At 40.7% G+C, this 21310-nt stretch overlaps 1 protein-coding gene across 1 annotated transcript in view; it reads left to right on the top strand.

Moving 5' to 3' along the window:
• The window catches only part of Oxct1 (3-oxoacid CoA-transferase 1), a 116506-nt gene that overhangs the window by 53786 nt on the left and 41410 nt on the right, over positions 1-21310 (top strand). Inside the window, exons 8-13 of the mRNA XM_041631158.1 lie at positions 2628-2735; positions 3885-3999; positions 5909-6003; positions 8564-8612; positions 16085-16157; positions 16749-16824. Of these exons, the coding sequence (XP_041487092.1) occupies positions 2628-2735; positions 3885-3999; positions 5909-6003; positions 8564-8612; positions 16085-16157; positions 16749-16824 (516 nt within the window). The remainder of the gene's footprint in view (positions 1-2627; positions 2736-3884; positions 4000-5908; positions 6004-8563; positions 8613-16084; positions 16158-16748; positions 16825-21310) is intronic.

The following is a 21310-nucleotide window of genomic DNA, read 5'->3' as shown; positions in this document are numbered from 1 at the left end:
GCTACCCAGACAGAGGATGTATTAGCATTTCACTGTGCTTCTGCTTTTCCTACGTCTAAATATAGTTGTGCTGAAAGGAAATGCTAAATTACCCTGGATTGATTAGTACAATATGCCAGTGTCTAAATATCTACCATTTTTGTAATTAATATGTTTATCAAGAAAGAAAAAAGGAAAATGGTGTAGTTGCATTGAAGTATATATATTTGCTTGTAAAAAATCTTCTCTTCTTATGAAACATTAAATTATGAAATGCTATTCAATATTACCAAAGCGTAATTTTGGTTTGCTGTGTTAAGACCTATGGTATTTGTTTTTACCAGTTCCCTACTATTGAACATTGATGTTGTTTCTGACTTTATAATGAATTCTGTGATCGATATTTTCTTGAATAATAAGCCTTCATGTATACTGAGGATCAGTAGAGTAGAAACACATTTTTGAAGTCAAGAATTTCATTGAGGGCTCAAATGGAAAACAAGGTAAAGTTATGAATGAGCTGTAGAGACTCAAAGTTGCAACCTGGTTCAGACATAGGAACAATGCCTAACTGCTCAGAACTGCTTCCAGCTCTTTTTAGCCTGATCCCCACATTGTAGAAAAAGTTCGGGGGTGGGGACTGGGGAAAAGCTAAGTCAGTCAAGCGCCTGCTGTATACCACAAGGGCCGGAGTTTGGATCCCCAGGAACCACATAAAAATGTCAATCGTGGGAGCACACATTTGTGTACCTTGGGTCCCTGGAGCTCGTGGGCCAGTCAGCCTAGCCAAAGTCATGAGTTATAGGTTCAGTGAAGAATCTTGTCCAATAAACAAACAAACAAACAAACAAACAAGGGGGGAGACTGAGAAAGACACCATTGGCAGTTTCTGGCCTGCACATACAAATGCATATATGTGCATGGTAACTTGCACACATGCATGCTCACTCCCTCACAAACATGTACATACACCACATACACAGAGAGAAGAGAAGGGGAAAGGAGGAGAGGAGAGAGGGGGAGATTATAAATGATAATTATGAATGATGCCATAGGTGTGGTGGGGAGGACAAGATATAGGGCAAGAAGTCCTCTTGTCATCCCCTATAGAAGGACACCCTACCCCCAGTCCTCTGTCCTTGCTTGTTCCCAAGTTCGTCTCCAAACTCTAACTCAACTCGGATGCCACATGATTCTTCCTTAGCGTTGTCGTTTCTACAGGTCTCTCTCTCTCTCTCTCTCTCTCTCTCTCTCTCTCTCTCTCTCTCTTTTTTTATCAGAAAGGTAGTTCTCACCTAGTGTCCTGGTCTTCTTCAGCTGTCTGGGGGCATTGTGTAGCAACCGAACATCTCCTGTAATCCGTGTTCCTCCTCTGTGACAGGAACCTGGAGAGAGATGGGATAACAGAATGCCATAGTGAGGTCTGAGCTCCACAGGCTTCTGGGTAGTCTCTTTAATGTTTTAGATGGCAGGTTTGGAATAACTCTCCTTGTTTAAAAACATCAGCTTTAGGCATCGTTTGGGAGTCCTGTCACTATAATAAAAGATTTTGGTAATTACCTCATGAAGAGAAAAGGATTATTTTGGGCTAATGGCTTTGAATTACTCTTTCATCATCAGACATGCTCACTGCCTTTGGGACCTCTGGTGGGAGCTAGATAGTAGTCCTGGGGGCTGGGTAATGGAACAGCATGCTTGCTTCACTGTGGTCAGAGAGCAGAATGCACAGATGAAGGGGCCATAGTTCCATAAAAGTTAACCTCCCCTAAGCGACCCGAGGATGCCTCCAATCTTTTCATATAAAGCATTAGAAACATCAAGCCCTGGCAAGTGCAAATCCGTAGGCCCATTGTGCATGTGTCATGAGAAAGCTAATTCTTTAGACAAAATTAGCTTTAACCAGAACTCAATGTTAAGATTAGTTTTCCTTGACTCTTTGTCATTCTTAGTTCATTTATGTCTCAGGAAAAAAAAAAAAGAATCCCAAAATAGCAGATTAACTTGGGGACATTTTATATTATTTCAAAATGCCTGTGAATGACTCTGATTTGAATTAATTTCGCTATTTCTAGTTATTACTTAATAAGTCCTTCTTGAAATTTCCATATTAAAATCAATTATCCATCTTTGAGGGAAATTATTTCAATGATTACAGTTCTGTCATGATTCTTAACAACAGGAATAATTAAAAATGGCTGTGACGGGCGTCCACATCTATATTTAAAAATCTCTTCTATTGACCACACAGATGTTGTCACAGATTTTTGTCTTTGACGTGATAGATTTCTCACTAATTTTAAGGAGTGTGCTTTTGAGCTTTTGCATTGCTGAGCTACAGTTAATGAAAGTTCAAGCAGCTGCCCTAGTAAATCTGATGAATTTGTAACCAGACCTCTTTGGGAAAAGGCTAAGATCTGTCACTTTATGTCTTGAATATTGTGTTCAGATGTGTCGATTTTGGGTTCTTCTCGGTTGTGTGTTTAAAAGGTATGGTATACAGTGCAAGTGTATAGATACACTTGCGTATTATTTATACCATATTCACAAGTGAGCTATGAATTTTTATATGCTTTACTTTTAAAAACATAAACATGTTCATTCTAAGCCGTGACTTAGTGTAACATTTTTTTTTTTCTGTTTTTCTCTAGGTTGAAGAAATTGTAGACATTGGATCATTCGCCCCAGAGGATATCCACATTCCGAAGATTTACGTGCACCGCCTTATAAAGGGAGAAAAATATGAGAAAAGAATTGAGGTACTTTTACAGAGCGTTTTTTGCCAGTCTATTTGAATCTGGTTACCACTGTTACTCCTAAGTAGGAGCCTCTGGTGTGTCCATCGGAAAGGAAACTACTACACTTCTGGCCAGCGTAACAGTATCTCCACATCTTGTGATTTTTCTAGGCTGTCATATCTGCCAGGATTCTGTAATGGTTACTATTTATTTATGATATATTTATTTATTTATGATTCCTGATTTTGGATAGCTATCTTCGACGGTAGAGGTGACTTATCAGGTCTTGGGTGGCTTTGCCCCTCTGAAGTCTTAATGCTTGCTTAGAAATATCCGTGCTGAAATAGTTCTGCACTTTTATGGTATAAAGAAAGAGTTAGTTTTTAACTAGCCTTGAGCTGTGGGAAGATGTGTCATGAAAGTATCCAGGGGTTGGGTACTAGGAGCACTGGGTCTTCTCCACAATGACTGAACTGCAAGGTCTCAGTTGATGCCAAGATTCAAAAGGTTCTAGAGATTAGCACCACAATAGATAAATAGCAGGGGATGTTGGGAGTCAGAACAAAAGGCAATATGCAACCCCACACTGCTATCAGATGCCCTGAGAGCTAGGATGGGAGATTTACAAACACACCAATCTATTAGTGTGTTTAAGGAGATTTAGTCATGGAAACGGTTCTCTGACTGTTTCCAGTATTCCTGTGACATACACATAGACTCTGCAGGTGGAAGTCAGCAATTGGCCTCGGGACCACCTGGTAAACACATTTTGGCCGTCTCAGGAAACAGATGCCCAGGGCCTATGTCTTTTCTTTTATTCAGGCTCGGTTTGTTAACATCTGAGGAGAATTCGGCTGTCAAGTCCTAGGCAGAACAGTGCAGCAGTCAGAATGGCAATGACAAGGGGATTGTTTGTTTCGCAGTGCAAGCTGGTCTGCCTTCCGCTTCAAACAAATCTAACTGACCTGCTTTATTTGCTTCCTAAAGAATGGTCTCTGTCATGAAATATTACTCATGCATTCTTTTTAAAAGATTCTTCATTATATTGTAGACTTGCCTCCTACTGGGAACGAATGCTATTTTTTTTTCTGCCAATTTTTATGTTGAAAGCAATGAGAAATTTGAAAGCAGATCTTAAACGTGAATAATTTGTTTCTACTTACTTTGAAGCGTTTATCACTCCGAAAGGAAGGCGATGGAAAAGGCAAATCTGGTAAACCTGGAGAAGATGTCAGGGAGCGGATCATCAAGAGAGCGGCTCTTGAGTTTGAAGACGGCATGTATGGTATCCTTTGTCAGTCTGAGCGCCACCAAATTCTCCATGATCAATAGGCTATTAGGCCTGTGAGTAATGATTCTTGTTTAGTTCACTTTAGCTTTTTTTAATTGAAATTTTTGAGTTCTACATTTTTCTCTGCTCCCCTCCCTGCCTCTCCCCTTCCTCCTTCAACGTTTTCCCAAGGTCCCCATTCTCCCAATTTGCTCAGGAGATCTTGTCTTTTTCTACTTTCTATTTCTCATGTAGATTAGATCTATGTAAGTCTCTCTTGGTGTCCTCATTGTTGTCTAAGTTCTCTGGAATTGTGGTTTGTAGGCTGGCTTTCTTTGCTTTATGTTTAAAAACCACCTAGTTCATTTTAATTTTAAAAGTAGTCAAACTTTACAGAATGGGATATGTAATTTGGGGGTAGCAAGATATAGGAAGTCGATGTTTGTGATCTATTTGCCTTCTTGATGGCAACTGAAATACACAGTCATTGTAGAATGTACATACATTTTTTGTACAGTTTGACATTTAGCTCGAAGTTTGACATGGAGCTATGTGTTACTCAAGATGAGGGCTTCGAATCTTAGAATCCCTTTTGTAACCAGTGCTATTTATTTTCTTGGTATTCTGACATTTGGTTACTCAGTGAGGCATAAAACCCCACTCCTCAGCAAGTTTCTGCTTCCTTTGAAGAAGATCGAATGAATGAGCTCTTTGGTCTGATAGTTTGTAAAGGTACTCAGTGAATGATTCAAATTCTGTACCTTCCCCCTTTTATCTTTGGCAAAAAATACCAGAGTGGACATAATTTAGTAGAGTTAGTGCCTGAAGTTTGAATGCATTTAAATAACAATGAGATTGTTTACCATTTTGCTTATTTTCAGTACGTGTTCACAATTTTGATAATTTTCAGTGTATTAGATATTGAACTATGATGCACATGGTATATAATAAGAGAAATATTTATGGAATTTGACTCCAGTGAAGCTGTACTTACAGACCTGGAGCAGACCAAATGAGAAAATGTCCATCCTAGGAGTTTCCCTTCCCTGTGAGTTTCGGTAATTTCTACTGTCTCTTGACCGAGAGGGTTTGCCATTCTTCCTTTATTTTCACCTCTATTCCTCTTTATTTCTTCATTTTTTTTTCAACTTGCACTTGTGAGACAGTGAGAATTCACACGGGAGAAGAGAGTATCATGTTGGCCTCCATCTTCTGTATTGGCAAAGGAGGGGGGATCAGCCTGGACTGAATGGGTATCATCTCCCAGGCTTTCTCAGCTGACTCCCCATTGATGTATAAGCAGAGACTGCCATGCTTGTTCCATATAATAACGACTCCTGGGTGTTGCTCTTCATTCACTGTTGATGTATTGCCAATGACAGGTGTCTGTCACTCATCTTATTCATCTTCATGGTCTTTATTACCTTCCTTAGTCAGCACTAATGGTGCATAGCCGTTTGTTTCCTGGTATATGTCTTACTAAAGTATTTCTTATTTGTTTACTTTTTTCTTTGTGACAGGGTCTTTCTAAATAGCCTTGCTTGTCCTGAAAGTCACTGTGTGACTGGCCACAGACTCACAGAGAACCATCTGCCTCTGTCTCCTGAGTTCTGGGATTGAAGGAGTGCATCACCACGCTTCTTACTAATGCATGACTTACACTACTGTTAAAATTACCTTGGTTATCGTTTGAAGCCACTCCCTTGATCTTTGTGATAAAGTGTATTAATGTTATTGAGAAGACGAGGACTAATTAGACATTTTCCTTTAGGAGGATTATCAACGGCTGCCCAGAGAATATGTTCAGTTATTATATTCCTAACCATTTCTATCTAAAGAAGACTCTTGTTCTGATTTATATGTGCCAAGACTGACAGCACCACCTCTGCTTTTGCTATGCTATGCCTTAACACCTTTCTTCCAGCTAATTTGGGTATAGGGATACCTCTTCTGGCCAGCAACTTCATCAGTCCAAATATGACTGTTCACCTTCAGAGTGAAAATGGAGTCTTGGGTTTGGTAAGATGACAAACTTTTCTTTAACTATGAGCTATAGCAAATGATATTTGTAATTTACCCAATATAATTTTTCAGTGTTTTATCATCTCTCAGTAGACTTCTACTGTTACTGTGATAAAATTTTATACATTTTATACATACATGTAATATATGAATGGATAACATATGTAATAGCCACAGATGCACATATGTGTAGGAATAAGTTTCTGTCCTACCAGCAGCTCCTAAATAAACACACTGAGACTCATATTAATTATAAATACTTGGCCAATAGCCCAGACTTATTACTAGCTAGCTCTTACCTTTTCTATTAAACCATATTTTTACCTACACGTTGCCATGTGGCATGGTACCTTTTCTCAGTATGTCATGTCCACCTTGCTTCTCTCTCTGCGTCTGCTGGTGTCTCCTCTGACTCCACCCTTCTTCCTCCCAGTGTTTTCAGTCCGGCTTTCCCGCCTAAGCTTATTCTGTTCAACTATTGGCCAGTTAGCTTGTTTATTAAACCAGTCATAGTGACATATTTTCACACAGTGTAAAGGACTATTCCACAAGATGCTGACTGGCTGAGCTGTCTCCTGGCTATTTTCAGAGACACACAAATGCAGTGTGTCTGGATAGAGGCAGATTCCTGTTGAAGTCAAAGACTTGTACTTTAGAGGAACCTTCGAGGTTGTCTAGTGATCAGCTTCTTCTTCAATCTGAGGACAGAGGAAGTTAGTTTATGTGAATTATCCACATTGGACATTGAAAGGGAAATGGGCAGAGACATAAAACATTAGGTGTTAATTCAGTTTATTTATAGAATAGTTTTCAGTCCTTTGTCAGGGGGTATATTAAAAATTCATAGCCAGTATTTACTCATCCTTAACTCTTACATCTTTTCTTCTCCCCCTTCCCTTTTCTGTTAGTATATGTCATTAGGTAAATGTGCTGGGCTCCATTCATTTCACTAGAGTTACTTTATAAAAATGAGTACAAAATTAACTCAAGGATGTACCTCACATGTAGTAGAAAACATGTACGTGGCATGTGAAGTCCTCATTTTGATCTCCACCAAAACATCCGCATATGTACGCATGTTTATTGTGCGTGTATTCTCACATACCCAATTATAGTTTTTAAATATCCTACTGAGAACTGAGCAAAGAGAACATAAGGATGCCCATGTGTAGATACAGGGAGAGGTAAAGTTAAAATACTAGACTCAGACCTCCAAAGTGTTATATACCAAGACAAAAGAACTGCTGTTCCAAGTCTTTGTAGCCCAATAACACAAGGGTAGGTGACATTCACTCTCCTACCAGAAAGGGTTGCAGGTAGGTTTAACTGGGGCCCCTGGCTCTGTGTGGACCAAAATTGTTATTGATTTAACCCAAGAAAGATCACAAACTTAAAACAGGAGATTATTTTGTTATTGTTTTTCTTATTATTGAAAATATATATTTTTCCATACAAATACACTTTTAAAAATGATGTTAATTTTTATTGAAAATAGGTTTTACACAATATATTCAGATCATGATTTCCCTTCCAGCAAGTCTTCCTAGATCCTCCCTTCCTCCCCACCTACACAAATCCGCCCCCTCTCTTTTTCTCATAAGAAAAACAATAGGCAACTAAAAAACAAACACAAAACCCAAACCAGAAGAGGACAAACAGAAAAAAGGCAAGGAAGAAGCACAAGAAACATAGAGATGGAGACACACACATACTCTCTCACACACAGAGATCTCATGGAAACACACACTCAGAAACCGTAATATATAAGCCAAAGACCTGTAAGGTGTTTTTTAAAAAAAACCTTTCGAGATGAGAACACTCCAAAAATACCACCATGTTTGTTTTCCATTGGCCATCTACTGCTGGGCATGGGGCCTTTGCTTGAGTGTTGTTTGTATACCCAGTTTGACTCAGCTGGAGGAAAAACTAATTCTTCCTTTGTGAAAACTTGTCAGTCGGAAATAGCTTCTGGGTGAGGGATGGGGGCTGTCATACAACATAGTCTGATCTCCCACCCTATCTCCTCCCAGATCCTCTTCACCTCCCTACCCTTCCAATTCCACAGCACCTTTCTCCCTCTCTTTAGAAAAAAACAGGTGAAGAACAAAACAAAACAAAAGCCAACAAATATTATTAATGAAATAATAATAATAAGGCAAAGAAAAGGTATTAGAAATGTGCACATCCATGCACATACAAACGTGCATGTGAGCATGCACACACACACACACACCTTGATTGTGTGATTCTTGCATGAAGTTTGTAGACACCATTGTACAATGCCGAAAGACTGAGCATGCTTGATACCTACATAACAGGCACCAAGGAATTACTTTTCTGAAACCAGACTAATAATTTTAGGAATATTTCTCACTTGCCCAGTCATAATCAATATGAGAAAGAGTTGTGTAAACCAGGAATTATTTTTGGAAAAGTTTATCTCACGTCTTCAGATGTCAGCATTCTAGATCTTCAGGGAAGGTATTTAAACAGTTTCTGCGTGTGCCTGGGGGAAGTGTGACTCGGTCACTCACTGACTGTGTGCTATGTTTGACAGGGTCCATACCCACTACAACACGAAGCTGATGCTGACCTCATCAATGCAGGTAAACTCACTTTGTACTTTTTCAGCATCTTCTTTTGCTACTAGTTTAGCTCTGTGTCAAGTATCGGAAACCATTTGAACCCAATTGTTTGTCTTCTGGAAGGAGCTCACTATATTTATGACAAAGGAGGGAAATGACCCTTCTAGTCTTTGAGATCCCTCTCACTCGGTTTCAGATGAGATAGTGAAGAAATGCAGGTGGAGGCGCATTTTAATTGCAGAGCCTTAGTGGGTCGGGCAGGGTCCTGCCTGTAAACAGAGAGCACACCCTTGCATGGTGTCCTCGAGAAGAGTTCAGAGACAGAACAATTGACAAGGGTCTGGACAGCATGAAGGAAACGCGATCCTCCAGAGCGTTATTCTACTCTATCCTTAGAGGGTGGTAGCAGGAGAGAGCCACCCAACAGAAACTGGCATGTAGATAAAAGACCATCACCAAATTACAGGTGACCTTGGTGAGCTAATGGTATCCACTGGGGTCTCCTGCCTGGGCCTTCTACTCACCAACCCCAAGTAGAAATATGCCAGGTTTCTGTAGATAAAGTGGGAGTGGGCGCACAGTTTAAGGCTGGTGTGCTGGGGATTTGTCGTAGGTGATGCTTATCATTCTGTAGGGTAGATGGCATCCTCTACAGGTGGGGTTGCTTAAGTCTGCACCAGGACACTGAAATCATGCCAAGGATGTGAGCTGAACACACACAGAGAGTTTCTTTGAGCTGGGGACTCCCACTGCATTCTCCTTTGCTCTTTAGGCCTCCACCTTGCCTTTTATTACCAGCTTGCTAATTGACAGGGACATGGAATAGATTAGCAACCCAGAGAATGAACAGCTCAGGCCTTTTGGCATCTGTCACAATGCTTGAGGTACCATTGCCGTTCTCTTGGCTTTTGGCTCATCCTTGGAAGGGAGCAGCTCTTAGGAAGCTAATTTATGTTCTAGGAGGATGTTCAGTGCCTTTCTTTATTCATTCTGCCCCCACAGATGCATTGTTCTTACTTTGCGTTCAAAAATAGTATGTGTAACTCTCAGAAGTAATACGAGCAGAACATAAAGTCCACCTGTCAAGTAGAATGGTGTCTGGTACTTGGGATTTTGGAACATTAAAATATACATTCGGTTTGAATATTTGAATTAGCTAACACAACTCAACCCTGAAAGTCCCAGTGTGGCAATGCAGTGACATTTAACCAACGTGGTACTTGAATTGTACTGTATCCTTTAGCAGTAGCTCACTGGTTTGTAAAAATATTTGCTCCTTGCTTTAATTAATTTGTTATGTTAGTTGGTTATTTGCAAAATGAATAATTCTATTTCCCAAATCTCAGGCTTGGAGTTTATAAAACCCATTTTCCTTAGAAGAACAGATAATCTTTTCAGTCATATTGTTGGGTGGGAGCGGTTCTCTACACCAGGAAGTTTCAGAGTAGCTCCGCCCCGGTGGAGCTACCCCTTTTCAAGTTCTAAAATCCCACTGTAATCTTAAAGTGCCCAAGATAAAACCACAAGCGTCTGAGCTCCCACTGTCTCTTGTTGGTGCTACATGGTTTTCTGTCCATCCGCTGAACTATACCTGCTGCAAAGCCAGCTAGAGAGAGCTGTAGACGGCAGCAGGTAGGAGCGAGGAGAACCTGGGTGCAGGCTAGAGTAACTGGGAAATGTCTAATAATCCGTATGCATTTGCTTTTTCATTAAATGTGAACTAAGCATGCTTCCTTGTCAGTGATGTTTTCTTATTTTAATATAACAAGTAATATTTTTAAATTGCTTTAGAAAGAGTCACCTTGTACACCATGTGGCCTGCGAAAAGCCCATCCTAACTTCAATACTGGCTGTTTTCAACAGACTCTTGGGGACATTGGACAGTGTCGGAAGACATTTTTGACCGTTAGTACGACTGGCATCTAGTAGGTAGAGGCCAGAGACACTGCCAAACATTCTGTGACTAGAACAGCCTCCCAGAAGGTCACCCTGCTTTGGAGGGCTCTACCACTCCTGGAGAGCCACAGGCCTGCACACGGAAGTACAGGCAGCTCAACACTGGATGTCTATTGGGTTCTCTCTGCTTTGGACCATTCCTTCTTTCTGGTAGCCTTTGCGTTTACTGTGTGCTCACCACATTCTCCCCTTCATTTTTACCCCATCTCACTCATAATTACCATCAAAATGTATTATGTTAGTCCTTCACATTTTGGCCTATTTGATCACTTCCAATCCCTCCACAGGACAAGAATGTCCCCTCCCCAGAACCTACAACACATTGAGTGTCTTTCTCTTAAATACCCATTATTTTGTCTTGTAACTATTTCTCTTTCTTGCTCAATTAGAAACTGCCCCCCCCCCCACCTTAGGGTATTAGTTTTTCAAGTCTCTGTATCCATAGTGTCAGCATGACCAGTGGCTCTTAGATCTCAGCCCCTACTAATTCAGTGTGGAATTAGAAACTGGGGGAGCTGGAGGCAGCAGCAGCCTGCATATGTAGATGCTCTCCATCTGGGTCTGCTGGGAATTCATGTTTGAGTACCAGTGTATAGGGAAGTTGAATTTTGTTTGTAGCTTTGTTCAGTGTTCATAATAGTTACTTACTCACTATTGAATTATGCACCAAAGAACTGAATAAGGATAAAATTAATGCACTCTCTTGACAAAATCATATGAAAAGATTTAGATGTACACACAGAGAAGTTATTTGTTTGAAACTGTCACACATGTATTAATGCATTCAGATTACTTTATCCTCACTCTCCTTTTATTGCTTTCATCCTTATTATCCCCTCATTGCCTGCTCCTCCCCCATTCCAGATTCCTGACTTTTACTTCATGATCCATTTAATTTAACCATAGCCATCTGTGTGACCATTGGTTTGGGACTATCTATTGGGGCCTGTTGGGGTCAGCAGTAGGTATACAACTGAAGTCAGGTACTCTCTCTCTTCCTGAATCACTTAGTAGCAAATAGTTCAGTGAAGAGGCTCGGCCTTGGTGATCCCCTCCTCCATTGGTACCCGACTGTTAGCAGGGCCATTCCTGTTCAGACTTCGCAGAGGAGCCTGTAGATACTGTGAGTTCATGGTTCCAATGGCTGTGCCTTATCTGTAGGCTATTTTATCGCAGCCCTTCTTCCTTTCCTCCAGCTTTTATCTTCTCTCTGCCTGCTCTCCTGCAGCATCCAGGAGCCTTAGAAGGGGTGTTAGAAATGGCTTGTCTAGGGCTCAGCTCTCAGCTGTCACTTTGTGACCTAGGAGTGTCTGTATTTACTGCCGTTCACTAGAGAGAAGTTTAGAGTAACATTTGTTGGCTTCTGTCTATTGTGTGGGGTGGGTGCTTGGAAAGGGTCCAAGAATGGAGCAAAACAAAGCTGAAACTGGAAACTTGGTCTTTCACCTGACACTGGCTGTCAAGTGGGCTGGATGCCTGGATAGGGTTTTGGATCGGTGGCAAGGCTATTATTCTTTACATTGATTTATTGTTATAGTTACTGACCAAATCCTGAATGTTGCATTAGAAACTCCTAACTATGGAAAAAACTTAACTTCTCTTTGTTAGTGAATTAAGAACAGGGATAGATAGGCTTTATAATTTAATTCATAGGGGGAAATCCCCTACTTCATTTAGTCTGTAGCTCTTGGATAAAGCAAAGAAGTAGCAATATGCTGAGGCATCAGTTTCACAGAACCAGTTAGAAAAGCTATTTCTCCTTACAATTTAGTTTATGTTGTTAAATATGGTGTTATTTGAGATGTATTACTTTATTTTTTTCCAATTAAAAATGGTTTTCTCCTAAAAAACATTGTGAATTCAACATAGTATACTTAGGTACTGGATTCATTTAGATGTTGGATGTTTAAAAATAATAGCACCTAAAAGTAGAACCAGCATATAATCTAGTAAGTCTGTTTTGGCGTGCATTGCCAAAAGAAATAAAATCAGCAAATCACAGAGACATCTGTCCGTACTGTGTTTATTGCAATACTGTTTACCAAGCCTATAAAATGGAAATAGGCTGAGTTTTTATTGGATAATCAATGGATAAATAAAATACATAGTAGAATACTATTAAATGGTTGAAAAAAAGATGATCTTTTGTCATTTGAGACCATGTGGACTATGCTAAGCAAAATGGATCAGGCATAGAAAGACAAGTCAGGCATATGTGGAACCAAAGAAAAGTCGGTATCCTGGAAGTTGAGGCTAGAATGGTGGCCACCAGAGCAGGCAGAAGGCAGAGCTGAGGAAGGCTTCCCAGTGGGCAGGAAGTTATGACTAGATAATAGGGGTTCTCATGTGCACAGTAGGGTAACCATAGTTATCAAGGATCTACTGTATGTTTCAAAAAGCTGAAAGGGGTTTCATGTTTTTCTAATCAAGAAAGAGTCAGCTTTAGAGGAGAGGCAGAAGTGTTGCTTCTGATTTGAAAATTCACAGTATGTATAAACCCATAAACACGTAATTTTTTGAGACTATAATATAATCACATTTCTTATCCCTTCTCTTTCCTCCCTTCAAACCTTTTAATTGTGTGTGTGTGTGTGTGTATTCCTAAACATAAAAATGCAACTTGCTTAGTCTGAATAATTCTGCTCACATATATATTTTCAGTGCTAATCTTTGGATTGGATAGCCAGTTGGAATGCTTACAGCAATTACGAATGAGTAAAAGTCAGGCTAACAGAGTGGCTCATGGGTAGAGGTGCTTAGGGACAGGCCTGACCTGGGTTCAATCCGAGTCCTCAGAATTATATTCCAACCTCACACACATACACATATACTCAGTCAGAAGAAATAACATAAATAAAAATGTGGAGAGGTCACTACTTCCAAAGAATATACACTGCCTTAGAAGACACATACACACACTGGAAATACATAGTATAAATAAGTAAAAACATGGACAGTTGACTCTGCTTCAGAAAAATGTAATTTATAAGACTGCCTCGGAAGAAGCCTGGGTACTTTTCCATGACGGATGTTCTCACGACTTTAAATACGGCTTGTGCAGTTCAGAGAGAGGCAGAACACTCCCCACTGGGCTCAGAATTTCCTACAAAATGCTAATAATAGTAACAAAATTATTATTATTATTATTAATTTAAAAGAACCACCTCCCGTATGTCATCAGTGGAGAATGTCTTTTGGAAATTGTGACTTAACACTCAGAAGAAACAAAGACTTGGGAAGTTTGTGTTTCTTCAATGTCCTGGACAGTTTTCCTCCATGACTCTCCACCCCACAGAAGTGGCGAGGATCTGATTGGGCCAGAAGAAGCATTTGGATGAGGTCTGGCTGTAGTGTGTATGTCCGAAAGCTTAGAGCTCCTGCAGACTGGTTGGGAGGCTTACTGTGTGAGCCAGTTTGTGGTCCTGTGACGTTGTCCCTGGAGGGAAAGCCGCTCTGTCTCTTATGCTGAGTGGTTTGGAGGGAGTAGCACTCATGATCGTAATGCCAGCTTCTGTCACGAAGCTTCCGCTCTGCACCCGGCTCTGGCAGAGGACTGCACATGCGTTATCTCACTTAATCCTCCACGTCTTGTGTGCTGTCTAAAAGCCACTTCTAACCATACCAGAAAGTGGTTCCCAAAGAGTTTCAGGTTTGCGGTACTTTGGAAGAAGAGAAAATATTTCCATTATTTAGAATCGAACTCCCTCGGGCAATGAATATTTCAGTATGATATAAATAGGCCTACTTTCCCCCTATCCTCGAGCTGAAGTTAAGGATATTGACAAAGGTCTTAGCTTTCAGCAGTCCTTGGGAAGCCAGCCAGGGTAGCTGTAGCTGTGGTGCATAGCTGGGGTGGCCAGTCGTCTTCCGGTGCTGCGGCGTCTGAGAACGTTTCCTGCATTCTGACCTCTCAAGTATAGCTTTTCTTCCTCTCCTAAGCTACCTTCCTGTGATGGAGCAGAGGAGGGAGTTCTCTGTGACAGCTGACTTACTTCAGTCAGATGGCGTCTGAGCGTTTTACCAGTGAAGACCATATGATGTTCTGAAAGCAGGAAGAGACAGAATGTAGATCCCACAAGACGGGCAGCTTGGCTCTGACCAAGGCACTGGTAGTTAGCTAGTGTGCTAACTGGATAAACATGGAGGTTTTATTTATATAGCTATCTTTAATTTTTAAAACAGGGTCTCCCTCAGTCTGTAGTCCCCGCTAGGTGGAATTCCCTGTGTAGATGGTGTGATCATTCTGCCTCAGACTCCCGGGATTACAGGCCTGTGCTGCCACACCCAGCTAAATGTGAAGCTTTTTTTTTTTTTTTTTAAAATAACTATGTGTCCTAATTTAGAAGTCTTAACAAGAGAATCTCTTAGAAATTAGTATTAAATGTGTTCAGAAGTGTTCTCTGATTTCATGAAAGTATGTGATTGAAGGAGCTCACAGCTTAAAGGGGCTGGAGAAGAAAGATGGATATGTGTATGTACTTGCATGTGAGGAGAGGGGGCGTCAGGCTTAATGGTAATAGGAAATTAGGTAGGTTTTTACACATTTTCATCTATTTCTATTTTAGGTTTTCTCCCCACAATTATTAAGGCATAGTTGGTGTCTTAGGGTCTCTGTTGCTGACCATGACCAAAGCAACTTGGGGAGGGAAGGGTTTGTTCGGCGGTTTATACTTGCCCATCACACTTCATTGTCAAAGAAAATTAAGACAGAAGATCAAGCAGGGCAGGAACCTGGAGGCAGGAACTGATGTAGAGGCTGTGGAGGAATGTTTCTTACTCTCTTGCTCCTCTTGGCTTGCTCAGTCAGCTTTCTTAGGGAACCCAGATTAGCCCAGGGATGGCATCACCCACCATAGGCTGGGCCCTCATGCATCAATCTTAAAAAAAATGCACCACAGGCTTGCCTACCAGCAGATCTTATGGAGGTATTTTCTCAATTGAGACTTCCCCCTTGTTTCAATTTGACAAGGAACTAGCCAACACGGTTGGCAAAAGAAAGTAGCGTGTATTCAGTGTTTAGTGTTTGGTGTGTTGACTTGACATGCGTGCACATAGTGAAATGACTGACATAATTAAGTTAATGACCTTTCATCACCTCACAGCTGCCATCTGAGGGTTCCTTTCAAAATCTATTTCACATGTGCAGTGTGGCATTGCTGCCTATAGCCACTGTGTGCAGTACAGGTCCTTGGCAACCTTTAGTCTTTAACTGCAGATTGTCAGCGTCGATAGCTGCAAATTGAAGGGCATTGTCTAGACAGCAGAGGATCCTTTGCCCGTAGAGAATTTCCAAGCAGCAATCCTGTAAATGCTGGTTGTTATCACTTTGCAGGAACAAAAATCTAAACAACATTAGAGGTAAAATACACCTCTTCTCAGGGTGGACACTTGCTACCCCACATGCAAATGCATTTTTGTTGGATTGTAGTGTCTTCCAGAAGCAGAGATGGTACAGACCTCTGTCCATCATGATGATCTCAGAAATCTAATAGTTCTTCCCCCTCCCCTTTCCTTCTTTCTTTTGTGTGTGCCTTTAGGAAAGGAAACGGTTACTGTTCTTCCAGGAGCCTCTTTCTTCTCCAGCGATGAGTCATTCGCGATGATTAGAGGGTATGTAATAGTGTAGCCCCTCTCTGTAGTCACATGGTGTAGAGTGGGTTGAGTCATCCCCTGAGCAAGCCTCTGTGGCGCAGTCCCCTTTCCCACCGTCCCATTAAGTGATCACGGTTTGTTCAGCTGCAGAAAGCTGTGAAATTATTCCCACTGAGGGTTGGGCATGGAAATACCCACCCCACTACTTTGAAAAGACCCCCTACATGGAGTCTGCCTCTTTGTGCCAGCTTGACTGGAATAACATTATAAGGTATTCCCAACATTTCCTTCAAACTGTGGGCTCACTTTCCAGCTACAGTTTGTCTTCAAAATAAGTCACATTCTCCCTCACTGGAGGAAACGAACTTCACTGTGCACACCTGTGTTTAGTTTGTGTTTGGAGACAATATAAGCTATAATTTTTAAAAAAGAACTCTTAATGGTACTTCTTTGCACCAGCTTGGCGCTGATCTATTTAGAAATCAATTGCAGGGAGTGGGAAAATAGATGCATTTTGGAGTTTAAGATTATTTTAATTGCTGATGCTTTCAAGCAAAGGGGACATAAAGCATGTGAGGTTTGCTTTATACTTCTTTCTTTCTTTCCCAGGGGACATGTCAATCTCACAATGTTAGGAGCCATGCAGGTTTCTAAATACGGTGACCTGGCCAACTGGATGATACCTGTAAGTAGACATTTTTCCTTCTTCTGAATTATATTGTCTTAGAATGCTTTTGAAACACTAAGAAAACCCCTCAAATTGCTATGAAAGTACAATATAATTATTAGAAATGAATAAATATATTCTCTTCTTGGTAGAATTGATTTAAAAAAAACCTTTATTTTATATGCATTGGTATGAAGGTGTCAGATCTCCTGGAACTGGAGTTACAGACAGCAGCGAACTGCCATGCGGGTGCTGGGAATTGAACCTTGGTCCTCTGGAAGAGCAACCAGTGCTCTTAACCACCGAGCCATCTCTACAGCCCCTGATTTTCTTTTCTTTTTTTCTTTTTTTTTTTGTTTGTTTTTTGAGACAGGGTTTCTCTGTGGTTTTGGAGCCTGTCCTGGAACTAGCACTTGTAGACCAGGCTGGTCTCGAACTCACAGAGATCCGCCTGCCTCTGCCTCCCGAGTGCTGGGATTAAAGGTGTGCGCCACTACCGCCCGGCCCCTGATTTCTTTTTTAAGATACAATTTTACTCTTAGCCCAGGCTGTCTCTGAATCCATAGCATGGCTCTAGCCTCGTAAGTGCTGGGACTATGGATATGAACTGCCATACTTAGCCCAAATTTAGTTTAGCAGCCCTAAGAAGTGCTCAGTGTTTTCTATGTCTTTGGGACTAGTGACCAGAAATGTCATGGAAGGCTTTTTCCTTAGAGAAACAAGAGTTAGAAGATTGAGAAACTAGGTTGGTTATAATCTCATGAATATAAGAACTGACAAACACCTATTACAAATAAGATTTATAACTAGAAAGAACAAGGAACAATTTTGTTGATTATATGTTAATTCTATTTTTCTTATGTACAGTGATTAAAAAGCCTTTCTTGATTAGTTGTGTGACTCCTTAATCATGTTGTCTTCTGTTAGGGAATTCAAAGTCTGTGGATTCAAAGTCTGTGGTAGTTAAATAGGCTTATAAAGGCAGCTGGTTGGTTTTCATTTAATGATGCAAACTTTCAAGAGGAAATCTCAGGATTAGTTTTGGAAAAAGGCTTACAGGATTTCTTTCCTTTGGTTTTGGCCCATGATAAGGCTGTTACTGTGAGATTGATTACGTTAGGGGACAGCAGTGGACATATCCCTCTGGGTATAAGCTCACCGTGGCTGCTTGCTCGGCTGTGTGTGTGTGTGTGTGTGTGTGTGTGTGTGTGTGTGTATGTGTGTGTAAGGTAAGGATGTGTATTTCTGTGTTTCTCTGTAGTACCAGCTAAAAGGTGTCCTGTTAAGTAACTAACATTGGTGTTCTATGATAGTTTATTTTGATATCTCTTAGTTGTATTTCAAAGAAAAATTTGAACATGGTGAATTTACATAATTGAAAGCTCTGGTAGAAATTATGGTTGGTGTTAGGTTAACCTTGTTGAGCTACCGCTACCCCCAACACTAAAGTTTAATAATAATTAAAGCTCTGGTTTTCCAATTTAATGCATCATCTCAAAGGTTAAGAAATATTGAGGCTTGGGCTGGAGAGATGGCTTCATGGTTAAGAGCACTTGCTGCTCTTCCAAAGGACCTAGGTTTGGTTTCTAGCACCTATAGTTTTTACTACAGGGGATCTGACACCCTCTTCTGGCCTCCATGGTCCATGCACACATGTGGCATACACGAACACAGACATGCACATAAGTAAAAATAAAAATAATCTTCAAAGAATTGAGGTTAATTTTGCCTCCAGCCAATCTTTTAAATTTAATTTATTGGTGACATAGCCCTGGAACGGGGGTGGCTTAAAGCAACCTGAGTGATTCTAGTGTTGGAAATTTGTAAATAAGCACATTAAATAATTATCACCATTTGTCATTAAAATGTAGGGGAAAATACTGTGGATCCACCTGTAGTAAGAATTCTTAGCAGATTTGGGGTTATAGCGTTTTTCGATTGTGAAAAGATCAGTTATTTTAAGTCAGGTGTAGGGATAGTGATGGCAGCTTTTGGAGGCCCAGAAGTAATCATGGAGGATGTCCCGTCTACCATCCAGTGATTCGCATCAACAAGTAACGGTATGTATTCATGTAGGAAATCAGAATGTGTGTCTACCTTCACATTTTATGAAAAGGCAATGTGGGGTAGGAGAAGGCACTTACAAAAGCAAGTGTTGGGTTTTATACTGACAATATCAATAGTCGAGATATGACCCTGAGCATACCACTTAAGATTTTTGCATTAAAGCATTTTCATTTTGATCCAAAAAAATTGGAAGTTTGAGACTAGAGTCTGGTTCTCCTGATTTAGTAGTTAAGGACAAAAAAAAAACCCATAAAAACAAACAAACAACAACAAAAAACCTGTGGAGAGATAGATCCTAGTTGTCACATTGGAGCAGTGTAACTTGATCGGTTTTCTGCCTTTGTTCTTCTGTAAAATAGGAATGACGTAATGGTAGCTGCTTTCTAGGCCTATCTAAAGGAAAAAGAAATACTGGGTAAATTTCACAGAGCTTGACTCAGGACATGAAAGCAAATGGGCTCTTATTCTGACAGGCTAAGGAAACGATCCTAGCAGAGAAGTTGGAGTCCTGAGAGGGAAGGAGTAACAGCCTCTGTTCCAGGAAGGAGGAGCAGTGAGCCTTGCTGTTCCTTTGCTTATCCACACTGCAGCCTGAAAGGTTGGAAGTTGGTATAGCTCTTCTGGGTGGAGCCTGTTGAGCAGGAGCTTGCCTTAGGAGGGCTTGGGCATCTGTAAACAGAGTTCAGACATGTGTGATCTGTTTTTGTTTCCGTTATCCTTTATACTTTAGCATGCAATGGGACTAGAGGGCTTTTTGTTTTTTTTGTTTTTGTTTCTTTTCTTTTACTGCAAGCTATACATGATAGATTCCCATTTTAAAGAACTTGCCAATGTGGGCCATATTGTTGTCTCCCTAAACTTGCTGTGAGTGATTAAAACATCAGTGTGCATTGCTTCATACTTTTCTTCATATAGATTTGGAGCTCATGAGTTCCAAAAGAGAGGACCTGTTGGGATGTTGATGGGGAACTCTGGATCATCATGAAATGACATGTGGTGATCTGAGAAACTGAGCGTGGAAAGTGTTCCTTGGTCTGGTTCCACATGTTTGGTAATGGAAGGCGGCAGCAGCATCTGTGGTTGTTGACTTTTGTGTTTTGTGTTTTTGTTTTGGAAGCTGACAACCACTCCTTGACTTCTTCGCATGCGATGCACAGTGCATGTTGTTTTCTTCTGTGACATGGTAGTAAAGACCAAAGCGTTTAGTTTGGAAATCAGTCTGAGCTTCAGATCTATCCCTTACAAATGATACAAGCTGGAACACATGTTTTCATTATGAGTAAGTGATGGCGAGTCTAGAAAGCATGAATGCTCTCCATGAATGAGGCTCTTATTTCCATCTTCATTAATGCTGTGCCACATGGTATTAAAGAGCGATGTGCCTACAACAGAACTGATTGAACAAGATATCGCCGCGGGAACCAGTAGAACCTGCTTAACCTAGGTTTATATTCAAGGGCCAAGCTTGAAATGCTTTTAGATGCACTTCTTGCTTTTGTTGGTCTTAGAGTAGATGTATTCTGCCCTTTCTGTGTACTTTCAGTAAGCAATCTCTTTCTGCTTGTCTCAAACATTTATGCTGATTTATACAGTTTAGATACGTTTTTATTACAAAATATGACAGTCAAGAAGCTGGAAAGTTGAGCTTTATTACATCATTTTTCATTGGCTTTATCTTTCCACTAAGTGCAATAATCTTTCATTGGCTATATAAGTCTTGAGCTCTCAGTACCAAGGCGTCCACATCAATCATAACTGTGTCAGAATATAATAAATGCTGAGGCCGTAAGACAAGAAGATGGTGTGGATGCTATTTGTCTCATCCTTTAATACCTTCTTAGTATTCAGCGCTGCTCGCGTGCACACAGATTTTTAACACTTCTGCTCTGAGTCGCTGAAAACGGAAACGTTGACAACAATAGCTCACTCCTTCCTAGTCCCTGACCAGCATAGTGATGGTGAAACCCCAGATGAGCTAAGAAAACATGGAAAGATGTGCAGCTGATGGAATCTACACTTGGGTCTGCTCTGGTGCCTTCCTAATGGTTATTTTTGGAAAACAGCTGGCGTAGATTATTGACTTATGAAGGGACACAGATGTGGATGATCATCTAGGAGAGCTGTTGTTGAAAGCATAAAATAGCTACCCACAGAGCAGGGCTGCCTAGCGTGAGTGGTACTGGAGACAGGCCCTGTGGTGCCCGTGGAAATACAAACGAATTAAGGAAGAGGAAAAATGGGCATTTTGATATAGTTTTCCCCTCCTGTTTTTCAGTCTTTGTGCATTTGAGAAGCATAGGCCTAAATTCACTTTGAACACACACACACACACACATATATATATATATATATATATATATATGCACTCTCTGTGCCAATTAGCAACTTGATGTTTGCAAAACGTACAAGAGCACACACAACATAGTGTGTGATTGTA

Source organism: Microtus oregoni, unplaced genomic scaffold, assembly GCF_018167655.1.
Source record: "Microtus oregoni isolate MIOR12 unplaced genomic scaffold, Mior012 000036F_ref0000092, whole genome shotgun sequence".
Classification (NCBI taxonomy): domain Eukaryota; kingdom Metazoa; phylum Chordata; class Mammalia; order Rodentia; family Cricetidae; genus Microtus; species Microtus oregoni.
Note: the sequence above shows the minus strand (reverse complement) of the source record. Positions and strands in the feature narration are given on the sequence as shown.